This window comes from Aptenodytes patagonicus, chromosome 11, assembly GCF_965638725.1.
Source record: "Aptenodytes patagonicus chromosome 11, bAptPat1.pri.cur, whole genome shotgun sequence".
Taxonomy (NCBI): domain Eukaryota; kingdom Metazoa; phylum Chordata; class Aves; order Sphenisciformes; family Spheniscidae; genus Aptenodytes; species Aptenodytes patagonicus.
In genome coordinates, this window is record NC_134959.1 from 16,237,280 (window position 1) to 16,261,350 (window position 24,071).

General features: G+C 42.7%; 1 protein-coding gene across 3 annotated transcripts in view; it reads right to left on the reverse strand.

The window, feature by feature from the left end:
- The window catches only part of ZNF423 (zinc finger protein 423), a 236,507-nt gene that overhangs the window by 175,899 nt on the left and 36,537 nt on the right, over positions 1–24,071 (reverse strand). For 2 of the 3 annotated variants that reach the window (XM_076349271.1, XM_076349269.1), the window contains exon 2: positions 18,760–18,819. The exons of the other annotated variant lie outside the window; for it this stretch is intronic. In XM_076349271.1, the coding sequence (XP_076205386.1) occupies positions 18,760–18,819 (60 nt within the window). The remainder of the gene's footprint in view (positions 1–18,759; positions 18,820–24,071) is intronic. 3 annotated transcript variants of the gene reach the window in all.

Here is a 24,071-nt window from a genome sequence, read left to right on the forward strand (position 1 = left end):
GTCAGCAGCATACATCTTCTGAAAAGGCACTTGTTATGAAGGAATTATTTGTGCGGAATTTGAAGGCACTGAAGGCAAAGAAAAACTGCAGAAATGCATTAAACTGAAACTCCAGCTCCCTCACCAAGGGTCAGTTTATGTTTAAATCATTACCTTGAAGGCAATCCCACACCTTCTGAAGAGTCTATTAGAAAGACAATTTCAATTTATGCACAAATTGGACACAGTCTCCACTTTTCGGTGTGGAACAATTTACACCCCCTTTTTAAGGAAATTTCTGAGCAGCTAATCAGAAAGATATATCTGAAAATTATGGGCTTCTATTAACCTTTCACTGATGACACTAAAAATACTTGCTAATGATTTATGGGTAGTAACAAAAATAGTGGCCTCAAAACTGACCAGGCACATTAAAAAGATATCTGTGTCTGTAACGGATACAAGAAAAGATTTAATGAAAATTTTATAGTAACTTTTAGCCTGTGGGCTAATCCTTCAGTCCTTAGGAAGGCAAAATAACTGAGTGAAATTAAAAATAAATAAATAAATAAATAAGAAACCCAGCAATAGTGATTAAGCATCATATCACTTTAAAAGTGTTTTTTTAAAAAAAAAAAAAATCAGATAAGGAAATCATAAAAACACCACCAAACAGTAAAATGTCCTCTTAATCGTACCTGCAGGTAATGTTTCAGCCTTTCTAGTGCTTTTACTAAAATGATTTAGATGTTACCATGTTTCACGACAAATGCATTTATACACCAAAAAGCAGACAAAGAGCTAAGTTATTATTATTTATTTGCATGCAAGCAGCAGTGGGATTGTACTTTATAGTGTTAACAGCACATAGTGTTTATCAGCTCTTCGGTGTTTGGCAACCGGTTTAATGGTATAAATATGGGATGTAAACACTTCCCTGCCACAAAAAGCACTGTAAGTGAATGTTAGGGAATGCAACGAAAGGCAGAGAGCAGAGCGGCCCGGAGCGTGCCAAGCGTTCGGTTACTGAAACAGCACCCGACTGCAGGACTCTCCGCAGTTATTGACCTTGGTCCCCCAGGGGACCCTGGCAGGGTGTCCTCCCGCCCCTCTGCCCACTGGGGCTGGGGAGCAGACGCCCTGTCCCTCAGCAGGGCTGCGAGGAGAGCAGCACCCCTCTTTTACACTGGGGTCTCCTCCTTGGAAAGAAGGGGCTCAAAATCTGGGGGGAAGGTTTCGGTGAACTACAGTGGGCTGTGGCGGCAGCGGGGCCCGGCGGCTCATTAGCAGATGGTGGAGCGAAGGAGGAAGGCACCTCTCCTGTGTGCATTTGACCCACAAAGCACAGCCTTTATTAGATCAAAAAGTCACAGTCCTAGAAGGGACATCTCGCTTTCTACCATGGCTCGTTTCTGCTCCGTTTGCTGCCAGGGATATTCCACATCCAAGTGCAGGCAACAGTTACCACCGCTTTTTCACAATATCAATACCTCACACTTCTTCCGATGTCAAATAGTAATTTGCTTTGTAGATCTCTGCGGCATTCAAATCAAATAGTGTGTTTGCACACAGCTATCCAAACTCCTCCGCCACCATCCGCACAAAACTCTAATCCACTTACTCAAGACATGTAATAGTTGCGCAACGGATTATCTGCCTCTGGAAACAAGATGTTGTTGTCCACTTCCAGATTCTTAAGGTGCATCTGAATGGGAGTAACTGCCACCTTCAGTTCCGATAATGAGGTTCAAATCAAAACTGATCTAAAATTCATTTATATGCACGAGGAAATTAGTATGCAGCAAGTATTAACTTCAAAGTGAAGTGCACTCCTTCATAAAAATGTACTTTCACTCTTTGACATGCAACTGTTAAGTAATACTGACCACCATAATCTAATAAAATCCATGTAAATTTTCAGCACAAAAATGGCACTTTAATTTTATTTAGGTATACAAATATTTTAATAATGCTCAACTTATTATTTTTCAAGTCTCTGTTGAAGACAAGCGTCCTGTTTCCAGCAGTTCCATGGAATCCCACTCACACCTAACACAGGAAATCTTAATCACATTTTAATTCGTAGGCATGACAAAACCTTTTTTTTTCTTTTAAGGAAATGGTGTGAATGGTTTTTGGTTTTGGGGTTTTTTTTGGTTTTTTTTTTTTTTTTTACACTTTAAGGTAAAGCCAGATATCTCTCAAACTTAAATCTATAGCTCCCTGAACAGACAGAAAATTCGGAAGGCTTCATAAAATTCACATGTGGCTTGTTATTGCAGCTGCATATCAAATGCAAAAATAAGGTATTGACTGGTTCTGCTCAGAACAGCAGCTGCTGGGACTCATGATTAAAATAAACCTGTTGATTTTTAAAGAGAGAAAAATTACAGATGATGTAATTTACCACAAGTGACAAATGTGACTATGTATTTCAATGTTTGAATCCCCTTTGCCTAATTCAAAATGCAGATTCCTTTATTGTTCCTCTATAAGGTCCAGGACTTTGAATTGTCCTTTCTGCAGGTAAATTCTGGCCCCCGGAAGATTCCCATCCTTGGTGTGTAACAGCCTGCAGCGTACACACACGGGAGCAAGATGTAACAGGAAAGCAGAGCAAGGCCTCAATACAAAATACCCTCTTATGTCCCTGAATATATTTCTGTTCAAAATGCACTTTTCCCATGCTTAGGATATAGATTTGTTTAAAAACTATGCTGAAGAGCAATGCCTTTCACAACCCAAACCTATAGGATCCTACAGGTAGCATTTGCATTCATCTTTTTATGTCTATAAAAACCCCAAAATATTAGGACTGAGAGGGAAAAAGCCATAGCACTCTGCAAACCATCAGAAACCAAGGGGTGGAATGGATATAAAGGGAAAAGATGGAACAACAGAGGGGAGAATGTATTGGGGCAGAAAGAAAAATACACTTAGGCAAATCAGAGAAAGCAATAATTATTTCACTGACCTTCTCATGGGTCTCGGCTCGCTTAGAACCTGCCTGGATCATTTTCCGGTGCGAAAGATAAATGTGCGGCTAAAGGAGCATGGAAGGGACCCACTTCTGCGATAACTGTGCCTGGAAGTCTTCAAAACTGTGATTAAAGACCTGAGAGGTTTCTGTGGGGCCAGTTTCATGGAGTTAGCTTCTTAGGTAAAACTCCTGTTTACAGCCAGGGTACAGAGGGTGGACCTGGACCATAACCTAGCCGTGGGTTTTATGCTCTGATCAAATACCAAGTAACATCTTGGAGAAAAAAGCTTGCTGACTTTCTCTCTACAAATCTGGTTTGCTTTGGAAAAAAGGTTCTTCAAATGCACCTGAGGAAAAAAGCCACATTTTCCCAAATGTCTGCTCATGTCCCTTTGCCACTGGGTACTGCTGGCAGAGGCTCATGCCTCTGCTGCACGGGAGCCCCCCAAGTGGGGCACAGCCAGCAAAGCGAGTGGAAATTGGGAAAACAGTAGTTCACACTGCTCCAGCTGGAGCTGGGGGCGACATCTGTAGGCAGCCCAAGTGATTTAGGAGCCAAATACCCACTGAATAGCAACGGACTGTAGCAAAAACCCATGAAATTGGAAATTAATGAGAGTTAGGCACCTACGTGTCTAAATGGCTTCAGAAGAGTAGGGCTTACAAGCTTTCAGAAATGTTACCCCCAGGTCTCGTTATGCGTGTGCTTCTCTGCACGACCAGCACCAGGCTGGGCACGATGTCCTGATGCAGGTAGCCAGACCACAGCAAAAGAATTCAGTTGCCTTTTTTTCACATTCATTAACTTAACAAGATTCTCAACCAGAAAAGAGAGGAAAGTCTGTGCATCTTGTATTATGCAGCACGGGAAAGGGTATTTAACAGGTGGCCAAGCTATTAGAGAAGCATCAGATTCTGCAAAAAGTATTACCTTCTGCATGACCGTGGCCAGCCCCTGCTGCACAAACACACACCTCTCCTGCCCAGCAGATACACCAAGGAGATTAATATGAGCCAAAAGGGAAACCAAATTAGCAGAACGACTCAAAAAGTTTCCTGCCATTTTCTGCTCGTTCTCTCTTCCCCAGGTTTAAAACACGACGTGATTTTGGGCTGCAGGCTCAGTTACATTTCAGTTTGTGTTTAACACGAGCTCACACGCAAAAAATTAATGTACCTCAAATTTCCTTTCTCATTTCTTTCCTTAATACCAAACTCTGAAGTCTGCACGTTTCACTTGACAAAGCCATTAATTCAGTAATTTCACATAATTAAATCGAGCAAAGCAGAGTATTTAAATTGGAGCTAAGTGAAATATACTTCTGTGCAGCTCATGCTGTTAGAATTGTGCTGCATGCTATTCTGCTGCTGCTCATTTATTAATTTGGGATCGGCTGAAACGTGACACTGCGTAATAAGGAATGCGCTGGCTTCAATAGAATTAGAAATAAAAAAAAAAAATCATAGAGGACAGTGAATCAAGCACCAAATGAAATAAGTTAATCCCTCTGAATGAGCCCTCAGCAAAGCGCTTCTGAACCCAGCTGAAACCTGCACCCAGGCTTGTACTTCCCCTGTGATAACTAACTTCTGGCAAGAGGTTTTCAGCTATTTATCCCTGGAATAAGAAGTGAGCGGCACCAGTTCTCCATCGTGGTGATCCTTTTAGCAGTGATAACGTTTTTTCTCCTAATATCTTCCTGTGTTCTTTCTTCTAGCCCTACGTGGTAAAGAAAGTGTGAAAAGACATTTAAAAGGGTTAAAACTAAAGTTACTTTAAAGTCTTGTCTCCCTCAGCTGCTCCTCTCATTCGGCAGGTCCCGAGTGTCAGGGCAGGAGACAGCCGTGTGGTACACAGCATCAGAGAACTGACAGAGTCCTCGGATCTAGCGTGAGGATGAGGTATGGTAAAAAAAAAAAAATGGACAGACAAAACCCTAAGTATGGATTTTTGCTGGCAAATGAGTAATAAAGGGGAAGAAATTAAGATGGCCAATAATCCAAGTAGTGGAAATACTTTATGTAATTAACAAAAGTCTCTCCAGAATATAGTGGTGGTTTTTTCCTTTCCATCGGTGCTTTCTGCTTCTCAATTTCTTATGAACTACCTTAATTGGGCTCTTCTAGATACACTGGACGTTCCTCCACTTCTTCCTCGGCCTCGAAGGACACCTGTGAAAGGTGCAGCGCTGGACTGCTCATGATAACCCTCACCAGATACAGCTCATAATGACCTGCTCCCACTAATGAAAAAGGGGGGGGGGAGGGGGGGAGATATTGTTGCTGTTGTAATTAAGCTTGTGAAGAGTTTAGTTGGAGAGAAATTAGATTCATTTACACGCTGCTCTGTTGCTGATGAAGCACCAGCTATTTGGGAGAACTTCTAATTAACCCTAATTTAGTTGATATGCTCTTTAGCAGCCCCATTCCCTGTGTATTTTGCACTAGGTAAAAAGTAGTAATAACAACAAATTATCCATTTTTAAAAGGCATATTTTTTTGTGGGTGCCCACTCCCAATTTTTTTCTTTAAATTATTGAACTTGCATTTTAGTTGCTGACAAGCAGGAAGACGCACACTTGAGAACTTCATCCTACAAAACAGCTTTTTCAATAGCCCCAGGCCACGGCTCACACAGGCACAGCCACCGCACCCACAGCCCCACGCGGCCCCTTTCCCACCAGCCCCATGGCTGATGCGGAAAGAGGGTTTAGGGATTTGCTTTGGACCCTTCCACCCGATTTACAGCTATCACAGCTAGGAGTCTATGTTTAAAAAGCTTCCATTTCCTACATCCTTGGCCAATTATGCAGTCTAGCCACAATGTTCATTAACCAGATACGGTTTAAAAATATTTCATTACAGTATCAAGCTAAAAATCACTTAACTCTTATGATGTGTTTTCTCATTTAATAGTTCACTGATGGCTCCACCACGCTTCTAGTGCCAGTGGTGTATCTGTGGGTTTCTTTGCAACTGAGAAAGACATTTAAAATACAACAGGTTTACAACCTCAGTATACAAAAAAGCCCTAAAAATTCACCAGTTTTTATAAACCATTTTGGAGGAAGAGCAACACCAATTGTTATTTCAATTTCACACACAAAACACCATAAACACCAAGCACCACTTTTTGGAAGTAAGGGTGAAAAATGGAACATAATTTAGTTCTGTTATACAGAAGCATCTATGCTTGCTTGTCACAACATAAACCCAGAGATGTGAAGAGCATTTGCAGAGGTGATATTCTTCATGTCTTCAACACTGCAGCGGTCTGCACACACAATATATAAAGAAAAAAATGAAGAAAAAAATGTGGGTTTCTGCAACATCCTGTCCAGAAAAACGTTTTAGCAACCTGGCTATTAGCTAACTTGTGCAAGACTTCAGCCTGAAGTTCACCTTGATCAGAAAAAGTACATTTTAACTGCACAACCTTTTTTTAATAAGATTATAGACCAAATGCTGCTCTCCGTTATACCTGCCTACCCCTGCTGATTTTTTATATGCTTCCTGGATGTTACTGTGGAAATTTGGCAATAAATGTATTTTGCTTAATATGATCAAGGAAAAGAAGCCAAATGCTTTTTACACAGAACATTTCTCATTCATTTAACAGGATAAATGGTCATCTGGACTTGTGTGCTAAACGCAAAGAGCCTGATATGAACTACTATCAAAGTTTAAGTTCAAGTTTTCTCAATTTCTATATGGGGGACACATTCTGTACAAATTAATAACAGCATTACAAACTGACCATTTTTCTGCAAATATAACCTACTTGATTAAATCAACAATGCAAAATGGTCTTCCCTATTGTCGCTGAAAGAAGAATGACAGACTACATACATCTTTTTTTAATATTGTCAAAATTATGCAGAGGAAAACTTCAATTCAGAACACTGTCTTCAAAATTGCCCAGTACAAAATGACTTTGAGACTTTTAAAGGAACTTCATAATAAGGAAAAAGGCAATGATCTTTCTGTTGCTACAGTTGTATCTCCTTGATATGTCAGCAAGAACGGCTTGACGTAGCCCTTCTTGGAAGAACGCTAATTCAAGTCCGAGTTACACATTTCTTTTAAAGAAAAACATAAGCGAAATCAAGTAAAGATGGAACTAATCAGCCCATCAAAACAATAAATTTATGAACTGGGAAAAGATCTGATTTAAGTCTCTGAATAAGAAATAGTTCTCCGATTTTCTTTCTGTGAATGGAAACAACCACTATCTCCATTTGTGTTCACTTATCTGACAAAATCAGGGCACAGGAATTTAGTGTTATTTAATTTAAGTTGCCTATAGCCCCCATCCAAGCTAAATAAAACCAGTAAGCACAAGGCTACACTGTGCCCAGCTCCGAGGGCTCTGAACCCCCTCTCAATTAAATGACACCCAGGGAAAACCATCGCTCCTCCTCTCAAGGACATGGATGCCACACTCCGCTTCCCTACTTCATTTGGGGGCTGCAGGGGAGCAGGTAGCGCAGAGCCATTGTCTTTCACTCACTTATCTCCTCCAAATGCTCTTTTCTGCTAAAGATTCACACAACAGATGAAGATTAAATATACACAGCTAGAGCAACAAATCTAAATTTCAGACCGTTGTCGGAGGACTTTTTTCTGCCAGGCTGCTTCAGCCGGCCCCAGCTCGCCACAAACACAGAGAGGCACGTGACCAGAGAGCGCCTTCCCACCGTATTTCTCTCAAATTGAAAATTCTCTCTAGCTTTGGTTCAAACAACAGCCAGAGCCTTAAAACATATACACACACTAGGCAGAGAGCCTCACCGTGCCAGTGGTTTTCTTTATCCAAGCGAAAGCTTCCAACCAAGAGGGAAGAAATTCGCCTACAGGGTCCCTCCATTTTATGCTAGCAAATAACTCGCTTCAGAAATACCGCAGCTTTCAGCATTAAGGTGTTTAGAGGGGAAAGTGTGGGATGAAGTGGAATGTGGAATCCCATCATCCCACCACAAGGAAAAGCGCTGTTAAACATCTGAGTTTTCCTTTTGGAGTTTTGATGAGTTTACTAAGAAGATGTAATAGTGGAGTCACTAACTAGAATGCTCAAATTTAAGAAAAAGCATGTTTTCTTTAGTTATAATGATGCAATAAAATTTCACAGCTCTCGAAAGCACCTTTCGGGTTTGAAACACAAAAGTAACACTTGCATATCAGTTTATTTGTAAAACATAAACTTCTCCCTGCTGCAAGAGCCTGGAATATGAGAGCTCAGAGTTGTGGCTCTTCCCTTTTCTGAAGGGAAATTAGCCTTTCCCCAAACATAAGTGCCTACAAGTTTCAATCCAGCAACAAAGGTGCTGAACTTCCCATATCTAGAAAATTACATCAGGAAAATATATTGCATGGATTCACTTCAAATGCATCAAAGCTTCCAACAAGAGTGGTTATTTTCAGCCAAATTACCATACTGCTGCTTAAATACCACTAAGCTGAAGGAGTCCTTCTTTATCAGTTGCAAACTGCCAACTTATCCTCAAGGAAACGCCAAGCTAAAACGCATACGTCTAAATCCACACATTGTTCAGTAGCTTTCAGAGTAATGTAATTCTGGCTTATATGTTTACATTTTTATTGCTAATTGATTTACCCCTTCTGAAGGAGATGCCTTGAACAGGAGGCGTCCCTTCCTTCTCCCGTTACCCCCGTGCTCCAGCTTCATTACAACCCCAGCACTGTTGCCAAAATGAGATCTTGCCTCATTTTTGGTACCGTGCCCTTGAAGGCATCTTATTAGAAAAGACCATTTCTTAATTAACATTTTTGATCTTTAATCTATTACGCATCCCTTTAATCCCATACGGAGGAGCTTTTGGCCCACTTCCGCGGCGTGGCGGTGGGAGGCAATAGGCTGGCAATTTGTGCTGAGGGCTCTCTCCCAGCTGGGCTCCAGTACGGCCGGCTGCAGGGCTGGCTATGCTCTCACTGGTCAGCAGCAGACATTTGCATTTATTATTTTATTGCATTTTTTTTAATAAAGACTTTAGAGAGGCACCACTCAGCATTAAAGACAACAGGCAGAAAGGCAAGCCTGCGGATGAGATCAGACCTCAGCAAGAGGCTGTCGAGATCTTAAAATAACCAGCGAAACTCTAAGTGGGAGATTTAGTGGATCACCAACATGTGAAGTGTTAAGAAAAGTACAACGTTAAGTCCCTTACATCATTTTACTTGCAAATAATTACAGCAATTACAATGTGCTAACTGGCAATTAACATTACAGGCTTCGCAACTCACCAGAATTTTTTAAAACACGCTGTGGCCCTATGTAAATTGTCTCTTTGGTACTTCTGATTCGATGACTGTATGAGCTAATGGCTACACATTAGCTCAGCAGATCTCGGAACAGAATTGTCCACGTGCCAGATAATTTAATTAGAGGCTTGATCTTGTCAGAGCTTTATGCAACACAGACAGTGTTTCCAAGCAAAGTGTGCGGGTTTTTTTTCCTTTCTCTTTAGTGTTTTGTGACTGTCTAATAATTTCTACTAACGAACGCCAAAGCCATCCAAGGGCGAAAGGAGGCATGGCTAGTAAAACACACAAACAGGCAGGCACTTCAGTCCCAAGTGTGATGAATTAAAAAATATGTAGAGCAAGACACATCGAGAAACTCTTCCACGCACACCCCAGTCTATTGCCAGGTCTCTGCACACATCTATTAAATCTTCATCGTGCTGTTACTCAGCCCCAAAAAAGACAAAGGTCACTTGTCTCCAAGTGAGAGCCATAGGGTATCTCAAAGCTCATTATAAATGGTCCCTTTTAACAGTTTTCTCATTTGAATTTATACACAACAAATACAAGATTATGAGATGAGCTCGGTTTATTTTGACAATGACATGGTAATTCCTTGTAGCAAGCCCAGAAAAAGGCTACTTTAGACACTAAATGACAGAAATACATATGTATCTTCTATTATGGGAAATTTTAGGCTATACTAACTTTAAAAAATCCTTTTTTCATGAGTATTTGGCCTTAATTTGTTTTCTATACATTCTTATGCTACAGTAACCATACTTGTGCTCTTGGTCTACAATAAGCTTAACAGTTCAAGACAATTTAACCAAAAATACAGTGGTTAACGGTTACAGAAACTTTTACAAGTCAGGTCAATGTTGAGTAAGACCCACTAGAGGTCCCTTCCAACCCAAATGATTCTAGTTTCCTGTACTGAATAAGCAAAGATTATTTGGGCAAAGCATCATAAATTTCATGCACTTCACTGCAGAGTTTCATATCAATGTCTTTACTCAGCCCAGAAAACAAAGCAGGGGAGCTTGTTTATTCCATTTGTTTTTCTTCTTTTACAACCTTGTTTATAAAACCCCCATTCTCATGACCGGCACGATTTGTTTTTTTCTCAAGAAGAATGATTACTGGGGATCCACCACTGTGGCATTATTTTTTATTGATTTTTCTCGTTTAAGCAACAGGCCAATGTAATATATTCTGTTATTCCTGTTTTACATTTATTCAGGCTGGGAGCTTTGAGCTACCAGTTACAACTGCAATGTGTAAACTAGTCAAAGGAGAACAGAAGTTTCTGTGAAAACCAAAGAAATTGTTCACCAGGAGACTTTCCTTTAACTCTTCAGCTGTCTGATTTCACAAAGGTAAAACCCATTGCAATCGCTTCCTACAGCAGCATGGTTTCAGCTTTGCTCGCTCCTACGAGCCAGCCAAAGCAGACTTGGAAAAGCAAAGCCACTGACCTGCAGAAATGACTCAAAGCAAGATGGGCTGGCAAGTGCCCATGAGTCCCGAAGCCGAAGCCCTCTGGGAAGGTTGACCTGCAGCACAGTGCACACTGCATGATGCAGAGACAAAGTAGTATAGACATAGGGCACAAGGAGGACTTTCTGCTAGGTTGCGAGGCTTAACTAGCATTTGTAAAGTGGTTTGAGATCCTACATAAAAATATTTACTGAAATAAGCTCCAGAAAGTACAATTTGCCTGACCATTCAGTCTGCTTCTGTCCTCAAATCTGCAGGAGATTAGCAAATCCAGAGTGCGGCAGAATTGGATAAATTAGAGATGAGCAGGACGTACCAGGTGATCTTATCCATCCCTCTGCTAATGTAAGATCGTTCCTACAGTGTATTTTCAAGCGCTTTGTCCAGTCCAGTTTGAAAATGACCAAAGTGATGGGAGATAATACCAGAGCCTATTAGATCCCACTACTGTGAAATGTTTCATGATATTCAGCCTAGTATCTCCTTTGCTTTACTTTAGCCCATTACTGCTAGTTATGCCCCTGAAGGCTATTGTAAACAACAGATATAATTTTCATCTAAAACCACAGAAAATGTTCATCTAATCACAGCCCTTCGCTTGGGCAGCAAGAGAGGACAAGGTAGCATCGCTGGAAAGAAACACAGGAAGGGAGATCCGGAGCGTGAAGAAGATGGGAAGGTGCTATGCTACGCCTTGCTGCTCTCCAGTGCTCCCTCCAGCTCAATGGCAGCGTCCTTCACTGGGATGTTCATACCCGCAGAAGACCTGAACACAAGCAAGGGATGGAGAGCCAGGAAGGCTGCACCTGAGGGTCCACTCATGAAGGTGAATGACTTCCTTCAGTCAGTGCAAGGAAATGAAACACAGCGTTACAGTCTCTCAGCAGATAAAGCGCCAACAGGAACACCTTTAAATAAAAAGTAAATTTGTCGCAGGGAAAAAAATGTTGCTGGCAAGACAGGGACACAACCCCATGGAGGATGTCCCCTGCCAGCCCCAGAAGGATACACTCTCGTGTGCAACTGTCCATGCCAATGGTGTATTTCTATTTCTGGCAAGATGCCCCTGCCAGAAGACCCTATGGGAACATCCCCCAACCCATAGTAGCCCCGTGCCGGCAGATACATCAAGCTCACAAGACTTCAGATGAGGTTAACCTGATGACCCCAGAGATACTCCCAGATTTGACTGAAACCTTGCTGCCCATCACCAGTCCTGATGCACTGCCGGCATCCCAGTGCATGTGAGTCCGCAGCCCCTCGCCAGCATGGCCAGGCAGAGGCTGCAACCCTGCAGCCTGCAGAAATCCTCCCCTTTACAGATGTTGCTTGTAGCAATTTAGGGGGACTGGCTTTAGGTACTGTGAAGCTTGGCAACACCAATGACACACTGCGATACACCATGCTTGCTCAGCTTCTCTTAAGCCAACTGGCTTTCCAGCAGACACTGTCTTTAAAAAGCCTGGGAAGGGGTGGGTGATGGGGTAGGGGGAGCACTCGATAGCTCACTGTCAAATGAGCTTTTCTTTTCTCGCCTCTTTTACCATGGAAATTAATTCTCCTCCTCTGTGCTATCGCTATAATTTTCCCAATTAACATTTTTAATAGTAAGTATTTTCTAGGAAATGCCATAATACACAGGTGTGTGCTTCTAATTTAAATACTGACACCCATGCTGTGTTCACATCTGAATACCACTCCTTCTTGCCGGAGATTCCCTCCCCAAACAAGAGGGGAACACCTACAGCACCGCACCACCAGAGACGCCTCAGTGGATTCGTGGGGTGGCTGTTTCCATGACAGACGCACGTGTCGGTGCTGCGCTGCGCCACACCACATGCGGCGAGGAATCTCATTTTTTTATACTTCCCCTTTCCCTGAAGGTGCTACAGCCGCGGGATGTTGGTTGGACCTCAGGGACCCCCAGGGACACCCTGTCACTCCAGCCAACAGCTTCCTCTGGCAGCGCCACGTCCCCCTTCCCGCCAGCCCAGGAGCGCTGGGAGCAGAGACTTGCTCCCAGGAAGCCCTTGCGCCTGCAGATGCAGAGTTGTGCTGTGAGGTCCTACAAACAGAGTAATCTGGGAAGGGTTTATAATTACTTGTATTTTTTCTTTTTATATTATCCCGGCTCCAAAAGTCTTACATCTGTCTTGGATGTTCACCCACCACCACATTATCTGAGTATCATGTACTTTCTATCACTTCACCTTCTGTTTGAGAAAACACTATCAAAAGTACTTTCTTTAAAAAAAAAAAAAGACAAATTAGTATTTATAAGTAAAAGTTTGAAGTTAAAAATTAAATTTTATAATTAGGAAAGGAGAATTAATTTTTTTTTTCTCTTCTGAAAGGACACATTACTATGTTACATCATAAAAACCCACACATTACCAAGGAAAATAAAAGTTCAACTTAGAATAAATAAGGAACGCAGCAGCCAGAGCTACAAACCTCCCTACCTTTATTTCTAGTTTGCATTTATTTCGGTTTTGGCTGCTTCGAAAGCAGATATTTAAAATTTTGAGAACCTCAGTCTATACTGACTGGGCTGCATGCTGCAGGTCCATGCAGAGACAAGGATGCTGTTTTTAAAACCAATGTAAGAAAGCCAACCAGTTGAGATCAAATATTTCATGAATATTTTTTTAATATACTAACTAAGAAAGTTATCAAAGTCTTTTAGGTTCTTTGCTAAGTTCAAAGGTTTATTTCTTTGGAAATCCTTACACACTGTAATCAGAATCTTCTCATTGATTTACTAATGAAACCAGCTTTTAGAAGATGTCTGAGCTTGTGAAGGCACTCAGGATGGGTAATTTCAGAGTACTTGCAAGATAACAGGTTTCTAATGCCCACTGAATTGCGACCGACCTTTTCAATGCTCTGCAGAAGAGATCCCAGAATTTCATGTTGAGGGTGTTTAGGAGGGTTTTTTTCACCATTCTGCCATTTAGAAGTTAAATAAGACAAAATACAATACATGTAGAAATAGAGAAAAAGAGCTTGCTGTCTATGGGAGGGCAGTCTCTCTCATCTGGACCTTCCTGACTTACTCCTGACACAGCCCATGCCCAGCGGGTCGTGCAGCTGGAGCAGGACCAGCAGAGGCTCTGTGGGAGCTGCCAGGACACATGGGCAGAGAGCAGGGACAGCCCTGGGTACTGCGAGGATGGGGTCCTGCAAGGATGGCGGCCTTGGTGGGCATTGGGCAGTGGACCACGCTGGGGCATGCAAGCCCAGGGTGCTGGACAAAGGCTGAGGGGACAACAAACTTTGTGTGGCCAAAACAGGCCTCTAAAAGGGGAAAGGTGAGGAAGGAGAACACATTTTCTGTAGCTTATCTGAATAAACAGAAAAGGGGAAAAAAATACCACATGAATACTTGCAGGGGGAAGTCTGTTCGCTTCATGAGACCCTGGCTTTCTCATCTGTTTTGCTCCTTTGGCAGCCAAAATTAAACTCAACCCTACAAAGCAGTTAGAGGAGAACAGAAACCCTCAACACTTGGGGAGCAGACAGCAGCAGCGCCAGGATCAGAAGACTGACAGTGGAAGAGAGCACAGGGAACAGTCAGGAGGGAATGGGCAAGGAGAGCCCCAAGCAGCAGAGATGGCATTAAAAACGCCCCGGCACAGGCTCCAGTAGCTCTGAGCGAAAATAAGTCTCCAAACTGCGTCAAGATGTTCCTCCTCTGAAGATACCAAGTGAAAGTTGTGATTTCACAATTCACATGGGAGACGCCATGCAAAGCGGAAGAGAGGGGAAAAGGAGTGACCACAGGGTGGTTGTCTTTTATTTTGTGGTTCATTTCTCAAAAGCTGCTGCTTCCCCTTTTCTTTTTTTCCTCCTTAAAGTAGGGAAACTTTAAAAGAAATTGCAGAAGGCAATTAAAAATATAAAGTAGCGTACTGTATAAAACAAGCACGTGGGAGAACTCCTAATGGCAAAACATCAAACGTCTGAGTCCTAAAATGTTGTGGGGGCTTTTTTCCCCACGCTGCACTTTGTTAACACGTCCCTCGCACGCGTGCCCAGCTGCTGCGGCGAGCTCGGTGGCAGGGACAGGAAATCTGGAGCTAATGGGGAAAGGGGGGAATATCAACCTGTAATCTATTTTCATTATTTCTGGAATGTTACAATTGAACGATACTAACGTTGTGTGCTAATGGATGGTTCGGCACTGGCGTTGGAGAGGCCTTTCCAGTCGCAAACACTGCAAAGATCCCCCCATGTTCAGCAAACACATGTGCACAGAGACATACCCAGTGCCATTTATCCCCAGCACTCAAGCTACGGGTCCACAGTCCCCTATTTCCCAAACTCTTTCTTGATCAGTGTCATAGCTCGTAGCTGCACACAAAAAGAAGATACCTTCAGTTACCTCAAAAGCAGACACAAAAAAATCAGGCTTTTAGGTCTGCAGGCTCCTAAGGAGAAGACAGAATCTGCTCTGTTTGCCCCAGACAATTCAGCCAAGATTCCCCGGGGCCTCACAGTCAGGCTAATGAGAAACTCCCCAGCAACCCCCATGTAAAATGCTTTCATAGGTCTTTAAAATGCCTTAAATTCTCTATATATTTAGTAAGACTTTTTACTTCTTTAAAATGTCCCTTGTTGCTCCTCAAGATAATACTCTCGTGATGTACTACAATAGCAATGCAGCATTGTCTGGCTGGACCCTTGCTTTGCAAATATTGAATCTTATTTTCCTCTTGGCTTCGAAGCAGCAGAAAACCCTTTTGCAAAGCAGGGGCGGGCACTTGCCTGGTCCCCCACAGCCCTGCCCAGCCCACCCTCTACTGACGCTTTCGGAGCGAGACGGATGGGCTTCAAAGGCTGCACGTGCTGTTAAGAGGGAAAAGCAGGGGGAAGGAGTACTCAGCTGCGCTCTTCCTCTGGGACAGAAAATGTCTCTGCCTCTTACACAGCAAAACACTACTGACCTACTATTTAACAGCAAGCTAAGTCCTCAGATTAAGAGAGGAAAGGAAAAGCTTTTTTTCTTCCTTTTACATTAAGGAAAAAAATGTTTACAAGACCTGAAAAGGAAGGAAATTTGCTATATGCCCATTGTTAAACAGGGCTGGTGGACACCCAGATTATTTACCCTGGCGTGAGGGCAGCCTCTGCCTCCTTATACATTTTCCTGATTCTCTAGGTTAATACATACAGCCTTTAAGTTGTGGTTATGAAAAAAAAAATTGTAAAACTATTTCTAGCTGTATTTAAACTTGAATAAATTCCTCAGTGCAACTACGCCAAGGGTTGGATTCCTGCAAAGCATTTCACCTTCACAGGTTTGACCAGGAACGAGCAGTTAAGCCAGAGCAGACAGCAACTTGCACACATACTCTACCACAGGAAAAAGGATGGTGCCCTGTGCTAAGCCATCACCAAACAGACCCATCCGAGCGCAGGATTTCTGTTGCCAATGTGTCCACTGCCAAATTTCCATGAGCTGCACTAAGCAGCTCCCATGAGCAGCCCCTCGCCCAGTGCCACGGTCCAGTCAGGGATGCACAAACCATGCACCTTCACTGCACTTCAGCAGCAGAGAAGACCACCATGAGACACAGAGCTTGGACCCCAGTGTTTGACACGTCTTGCCCTGCACCTACAAACCCTTACGCCTGACCTGGGGACAGACGGCTGTCACAGCTACCTGGACAAGCCCCATGACTGCAGATTCAACTCATAATCACAAAAAATTTTCCAGTATAACTTCTACTGGTTTGATGAACAAAATAAGATACAGCAGCAAAAGCACCTTCTCTCCCCACAACTGCACCTATATAAATATTTTGCTAGTATTAAAAAAAAAAAAGTTAAAAAATTACATTCTACCTGCTCTTGCTGTCCCTACGTACCACACCACCCTGGGACCACCACTCCCCCGGCACACAGCAGCTGCGCGGAGTGCCAATAGATTTTTTCAGAAGTCGCTTTGTATGTGTTTGCACACACACAGAGATGTACAAACACATACAGGAGAAGAAGGGAGAGAAATATGTTAATGTGAAACATCTGGCAAATGTTTCAGAGTTAACAAGTCCCGGGTTTGGCCTTTTGGTTTTTTTCTGTTGGGGGGGGGTCAAGGAAGGGGAGGTGATTTTGTCATTTTGGGCCAGGGAAGGAAGGGGCATGAAACGAGAAGTTGAAGTGTGTTTTTCACCCTTTATTGAACTTCAACATCACACTACTGGAGCTAATGCAAACAGGAAGATCATAAAAGAACATAATGAAAGTCTCGCACACTGGGACTGAGGGACTGGTTTCAGTTACTGAATGTAGCTTTGGAGGCACACCACACAAGAGCCAGTGACTCCATGCAGCCGTACTAGGGCTTTTTAAGCTTTTTCTGTGTAGTTCCTCAGTCATATTCCAGCCTTCAACCTCTGTCCCATGCACTGCACCCTGTCTTGATAGGATACTGTATTGCATCTTTATACACATGCAAGATTGACATCTGTAGCTACTAAACGTATTAAGAGGAAAATCCCCCGATTAGCACATATTTTCCTTAAGCTGCCATAAATCACGCATACAATACGTCTTATCCCACATCCGTCTTGAATGGGAGCTGTAATTATTGGTGTAAATGAAGAAAAATGGAGGAGACTGAACTAATTTGGGAAAAATCTTTCACAGGCTGTCTTTTACTTACAACGTAGTCACCAATACCATCCAGAAATCCCAAAGTAACTCCCACTCTGCACAGAAATGATTTGTTGTTGTTGTTGCTGTTTTGAACCTCAGCCTGTGTTAAATTTAATACAATTCAAGACTTGCGATAGATAACACCAGTAACTCCACTGCTGTTTGAGATGAAGGTCAAGCAAGAGAGCCAGCGAGCGCTCTTTTCATGCGCCGTTAGCTCCAGGCACAAAGGGGCCTTAGACATCGCAGCTGGAGGTTTGCTGCAGCAGCAGCAATATTTGCTATCAAAGACTAGTGAAAACACAAACCGCTCAAAACAGCCGTAGCGCCCAGAGAAGATGCACCCAGCGCAACTGAGAGCGCAGTTGGTACAAACTGAAATGTCACAAAGTACCAGACAAAGGCAGTTTATGCCTTCAAGACCAGCTAGATGCTGACTTCAGTAAGAAAAGTCTCCTGGTGAGCCAGTCTCCCTGTGACTTTTATAGAACCCATGCTAACCAGGAATGCAGCACCATTGCTAATTTCATATTACTGCTCAGTTTCTGAGCTGTTTTCACATCGCTGCTGAGCTTCTGAGAATACCATCGCGCAGTCCAGTATGAAGAGAACACAAATAGACTTATTGGCTTCAAAATCAAAAATATTCTGAGAATTTCATAAATGTTAAAGACATAATAGACAGTAAAATATCTTTACACAGGGCACAAGCAGTGACTGAGATGTGGCTAGTTACTTTAAATGTAAATTAATCTGACATTTACCCTCACATTTGTGTTACCAATACATATTACACAACTACAGACAAACTTGCTTTATCCTGTTCAGTTTCTTGAGCCTCTTTTTATTCAAATTATCAATGTAACACAGGTGAACAAGCCCCAAACACATGTTTAAGCATTATTACTATCAAGCAGACCAAAAGCTGGTTCAAATGTTAAATCTTTCTACCATGGTGATGTACCACTTTTTATTCTCCAGCCCTGACAGTACTTTCCAATTTCCTCCAAGAGGAGAAATACACACATTCCAGTTGAGACTGAGGTTTAAAAGCTGCTTTAATAGGAATTTTATGTAATTAGATTGGAATGAATGTGCAACAGTGCCCATTGCAGAAAACTTCAAAGTGGTTATACTGGAGAAATCACAACCCGTTTCAGTATGCCCACAAGAAGAAAGAATGGCTCTCCGGAGGATAAGAGTATATTAGTCTTTGTATGTAATAGATTTTATTGACCATATGGAACTGATATAAAAATTGTGTTGCAGTGGGTAGTCTTGGATTTGAGACAGGAATGTGACATACAAAATACAGTTCCTGCGAAAAGCCTGGCAGCTTTCTGGCAGTTTTTGCAATCAGGAGAACCTAAAATATTTACCTGATTGAGTCACTGATGAGTCCCAGGTCAAAGCAAAATCTGAAGATTCACCCTCTTCAACTGAAAAAGAACAAAAATAAGTTGTGATTGCTAAAACAAAACAACTGGAAAGCAAAGCCATCAGAAAACCAGGTCCACTATGACATTAAGTATTAAAACAGACTTCTGCACTGGTGAAAAAGAACTTACTGCTTTCTATTAAATAATTCATAAGGTGGAAATTTAGTAAAGAGATTTTCCCTATGTTTTAACCTAAAATATGGGATTTCTGTTTGCAGTTTCTTCCTGAACAGGTAACAATAAGTTCATGTGAAATTTTAATAGAGGTTTAAATATCACTAGCTGCTAAGTATTCATATTTGAAATTTTGTTTCAAATTCACAACAACTTGCATGTGCAAAATTGCCATTGTAAACGTAGAGGTCGTTTTTGAAAAGTGTGCTGTAACAGATCATAGTAAAGATGATGCCACCCTGACGGTGGCAGAGCAGGCTTGGCTCGCGTATGCTCTCTCCTAGGGGCTCACCTACCATTTTGTGTTCTGTAAAGCACCATCTTGTTCCCATTTTGACCCATCTCTTAATAGAAAAACTCTGCACATAGTTATCCTAAATACTATTTCACTCTTACACAAATACATCTCTTGTTTTTACATCAAAATCTACATACATTTGGCAGGTTTCTGCTCCAAAACTAAATAAGCTAAGTTAGCAATTCATGTACCTTACTCAAAACAGACAAGTGGAATGTTTTAATTTTATTTTATCCTTGACTGCTTTTTGGTTGTCTTGCTTGAACAGTTTTTTATATTACTACTTTTGTGCTGAGGTTTTTTTATTTCTTTACATTTTATCTTGGAAAGAGAGGGGAAAAAAAAAATCAGTCTGCTAAAAATACATAAAGGCAATAAATTCAGTCCTAGTCAAGTAGAAGTATATGGGATCAGCACTGGTCATTGGCAATTTTAGCAACACACTGCCTTTCATGTTGGTTAAGCATCGGAGACTGCTCTAGTCCTTGAGCTGCTGTAGGGCAGCTGGCTCCAGCATGTAACAAAACCACGTTTTTTGGAATCCCTTAAATGAGGGCAAAGGTTTGAGTCAGCCTCTGTTGGCATTAATTTGCTTTGCTCCCTAATGACTGAAAAGGGGACAGAGCACATATATGTGAAGACGACGGCACTTAAATTCATTTTATATTATTGCAGTCATGGTTTCAGGTTCTCCCCCTCTATTTGCACAGACCCACCACATAGCTGACAGTGCTGCACCTCCGTGTAAGGAGGAGGCCAGTGGGATGGAGCCTCTTGAGCTTAGACAGAGACACATCTCCCTGCAGCCGCTGCTCACACCACTATTCCCCCTTTTTCCTTTCCTTTTTTTTTCTTTTCTTTTTTTTTTTTTTAATTTTTTAAGCAAATATCATCTTTCATAGGATCAACCATAAGAAAAAGTAACAGCCGAGCCTACTGCAAGAGGTATTGCTGTATTGGACTGATGTTTCTCTTGGACAGCATGACAGCATGTCAAATTGTCCTCTCGGACAGTGAGCACAGGGCAGGGGCACTGCCAGAAGGGAGCCAGGACCCAATGCTGCTTGTCACAGTGCTGGCTAGGGGTACCCAAACGTGTCCAGGCAGGACATGACCACTGGGCAAGGCCAGGCTGGCACTACTCAGGACCCATGTTAGGTGGTTTTATGGAGCAGCATGCTCACAGTGACGGCCAGTTGGGAGCCCTGACCCAAGCACTCTATCCTTGCCTGCCCACCCATCCACCAAGCTAGGCAGCGAGCACAGAGAAACAAGGGGCAAAAGTATGCCACATCCAAAAAAGAAAGATTGGGTCTATACACCAGTGTAATTAAGAAGCCCCAGAGGTTTGGAGGGGAAGGCTGAAGCAAAAAAATAGGTGATCAGGCTTTGTCACAGGCACCCAGTGTAATTGTAGGGAGACTACTCCACCATGCTTCTGCTCCCTCTCCATAATGGGTATAAAACCAAGAGCTGAGAGGTTCCTCCGTGGCTGACTTAATCTTCTGGATATAGATTGTTATTTAAGGAGCTGGTATTTGAAGTGGTGTCACTGCTGGCTTTCCCTCAGCCTCAGCAACGAGCAGAAACCACAGAAGTCAGAGTTCTTCCTCCTCAGTTTCTTCCTCCCAAACTCAACTTTGACACCCAAGCAGTTGCAGCTAAAATTTGCCCTCAGTTGCACACGGCTGTTGCTGGACTCACAGGGAAGCAGGAGGAGCTTTCCTGGGCTGGTCGGAGACGTGGGGACAGGATGCTGTGCATGGAGGGGAGAGGAGTCCCACAGACTCCCATCTGGGGACAGACGCCCTGGGAGCTGCCTTAGGGCTTGGCCAACCCTTCCCGGGAGGGCAGAGTGGGTCCAGAACAGATTTGGCTGCTACAGCTGTGAAGGGATTTCCAGCTCCCACTACTGAGAACTGAGTCAAAAAAGACCTTAGTCCACAATATTAGCCAGGGAGTAATTCACTTAAGTTCATTTTTCAGTAAAGTTTCAGTTTCTTAATATTTTTCTCATCATTCCTTGAAACCTAGGTTGACTCAGGTGACCAGTGTGCATTGGATGCTATTATTTAAGTAGCAGTAATGGGCAAAAAAAGCTAGTGAAGAGGTACGAACCATTCAACACAATCACTTCCAAAATACATCGCACAGTAAAATAATTCCTGTTTCATTAGCAGGAAAATATGTTTTCTGAGACACACCAGCCACAATCATAACTACTGAAGTCAAGAACTAGACACTTCCATCTGTGCTAGTTAATCACTCTGAATGTGTGGACACCCAAGTCCACGTCGCTGATGTTCAGCATGGGCAGCAGCCACCCACGTACCTGAAACGCTCTGCAGTTTGGGAATACCACAGGAAACAGCAGCACAGTTTAAGACGGAGAGCTAAGATTTTATAAAGCAACTAGAGATCTTGTATCAGCTCTACTTTACAGGAGTCCTGGTGACACAATGGTGAAGGCTCAGCATTTCATGAAATTTTGGAGGCATTTCATACTGGGCATTGAAAATGAAGACACCCAAAATCACCAATGTTAAGCTTTGGGCAGAATGTTCAGCTTTGGGCAGAATGTTCACAAGTACACTTCACATGTTTTTGTTGGATACTGCAGGTTTTCCTTCACATTCACCTCATTTTCTCCCCAAATTACATTGTGTGCCTGCACATTAAGCCATGGTTGCAACCATAGAAGTTGCTATGTAATTATACTCTTACTCTTGTCTCTATCTGCTCTCTCCTTCCGAATGATGATTTTTAAATGCTTTGGAAAAGCCTATTTTTACTCCTTCAGTAATACAGAGAAAACACAGCAAGAGGACAGAAGTTTGGTCCCACTCTGCTCCATGTGCCATTGACAGAATAGCACCCAAGTTGCAACACACTGCACCAACGGAGAGGGTACGCATGTCTCCCAGTGCCAAATTCACTAAGCAGTTGATTAGAAAAAAAAAGATGGGCAAGAAACAGTTTCAAAGTCAAGTACTAAACCTTGATATCGACACTCACAGCACTATATTTCTATTTTTAAAGCACTAACATTTTTTTCTTCTCTTTTGTAAATGGTCCATCGTATTTGCCGGCACACAGAGATAAAATACTGGAAATAAAAAAAAAAAAAAAAAAGACATTCTTTTAGCTGCATCTTTCAGGGTGATGATTATGAGATAGTTATAGGAAACTCACCCAAGAGCGTGCCTGCTACAACAGCCGTGCCTTTGGTGAAATCTGGGGGCATCTATGAAGCTGAAACCCTTCAGGAAGGCTGGGCTTGACTTGAAAATAGCCTTGGTCTGGCAGTGTAGAAAATCTTATTATTAGTCAACTCAGAAAATTGGTAACTTTGTGCACTGCCCACCCGTGGCCTGGTGCAGGGAGGACATTGCTGGCAGCGGGAGGACACATGTCTGCTTCCACTCCCTGTTCTGCCCCACATAGGAGGACTCACTGCTGTCATGCCTGGAGAAGACCTCTGTTCTGCTCCAACTGATTGTGGGACCCAAATGCAAAAGCTAGAACAAGGGCAGGGCCAACACAGGGAGGGACTGTGGGCAATGGCAACATCATGATACAGCACTCCCACACATGCCAAATATTTGCATTTTGCCCACTCGTCTCAGATGTTCTCCAAAGATGCTTATTTAATCGCTAGGTCGCGAGTGCTGCGTGCTCAAAGATTTCAGTTCTTTGTGCTCAGAGAAACTTCTGAAAGGATTCAGCATCCATTCCCTTAAGAGTGAGAACATCTATTTATGGGGCTACCATTACCTGAACTCCATTCACAGTCACAGTGCTTATTTAACACTTTATCACTCCCAGGAAAGAAGTTAACCTTATCAAAGTAAGATGCTTCTGAACCAAATGTTGATTTCTAGATGCAATCAAGCTTTACAAGTGAGCAACAGCCCCTCAGTAATTCAGATGGCATGTGTATGCTCCCTTATCCTATTACACAGGCTTCAAGGACCACAAGGACCAGTTTAACACATCCCATAATATCAAAACTCCATAGTATGCTAACTAAAATGTCAGGAACTGTGACAGTTTGAGAAACTGCTGAGAAATACGTTGGGTTACAAGCAAGTCCCCCAGCTGATGGGGGAACTTTCCCGAATCAGGGCTGTTACCAAGAGCTGCATTCGGGACCAGGGCCACTCCCTCACCTGCAAGTAACCTTTGAAAACACCATGTACAGAATAGCTTGAGAGCAGAAAATGCTGGTGCCACTTTTTAGTTTGGAGGATTTTGTCAGATTTTGTTGGTGACAGAACGCTCTCAGATAAAGCTGGGGAAATCTCACCAATGCCTGTGTATTAGTTGTAATGTATGTGTCAAGATTCACAGCTTTCCCTCTAGAGAAATACTCTAGCGCCAATCCGCATTGTAAGCCAGTCACACAATAATCACATATTTTCTGTGACCTAGCTGTAGGTACTCGCAAGCAAGAGCTCTACGATCTTCCGTAATCTTCAGGGTTCTTTGCCACCTTTCAGACACACATCTCTCTGTGCTGTCCTATCCAGCCTTTGCTCCGTCCTTCCCATCACATGAAATTACATGCTCCCAAATCAGCGTAGGACACAGAATAGCCCCATCCGACCGCCATTCATCCACCGCAACTCATCCCACAGCACTCGCGGCCTGGGATTTGATACATCGCTCTTAATCCTGCAAAATGCAGAGCAGCTTCCATTCCCATGAAGTCAAAGGGAGCTGAGGATGCTCAAAACTTTGTGGACTGAGGATTGTAAATTAGCCAGTTTCCAGCTGCTTG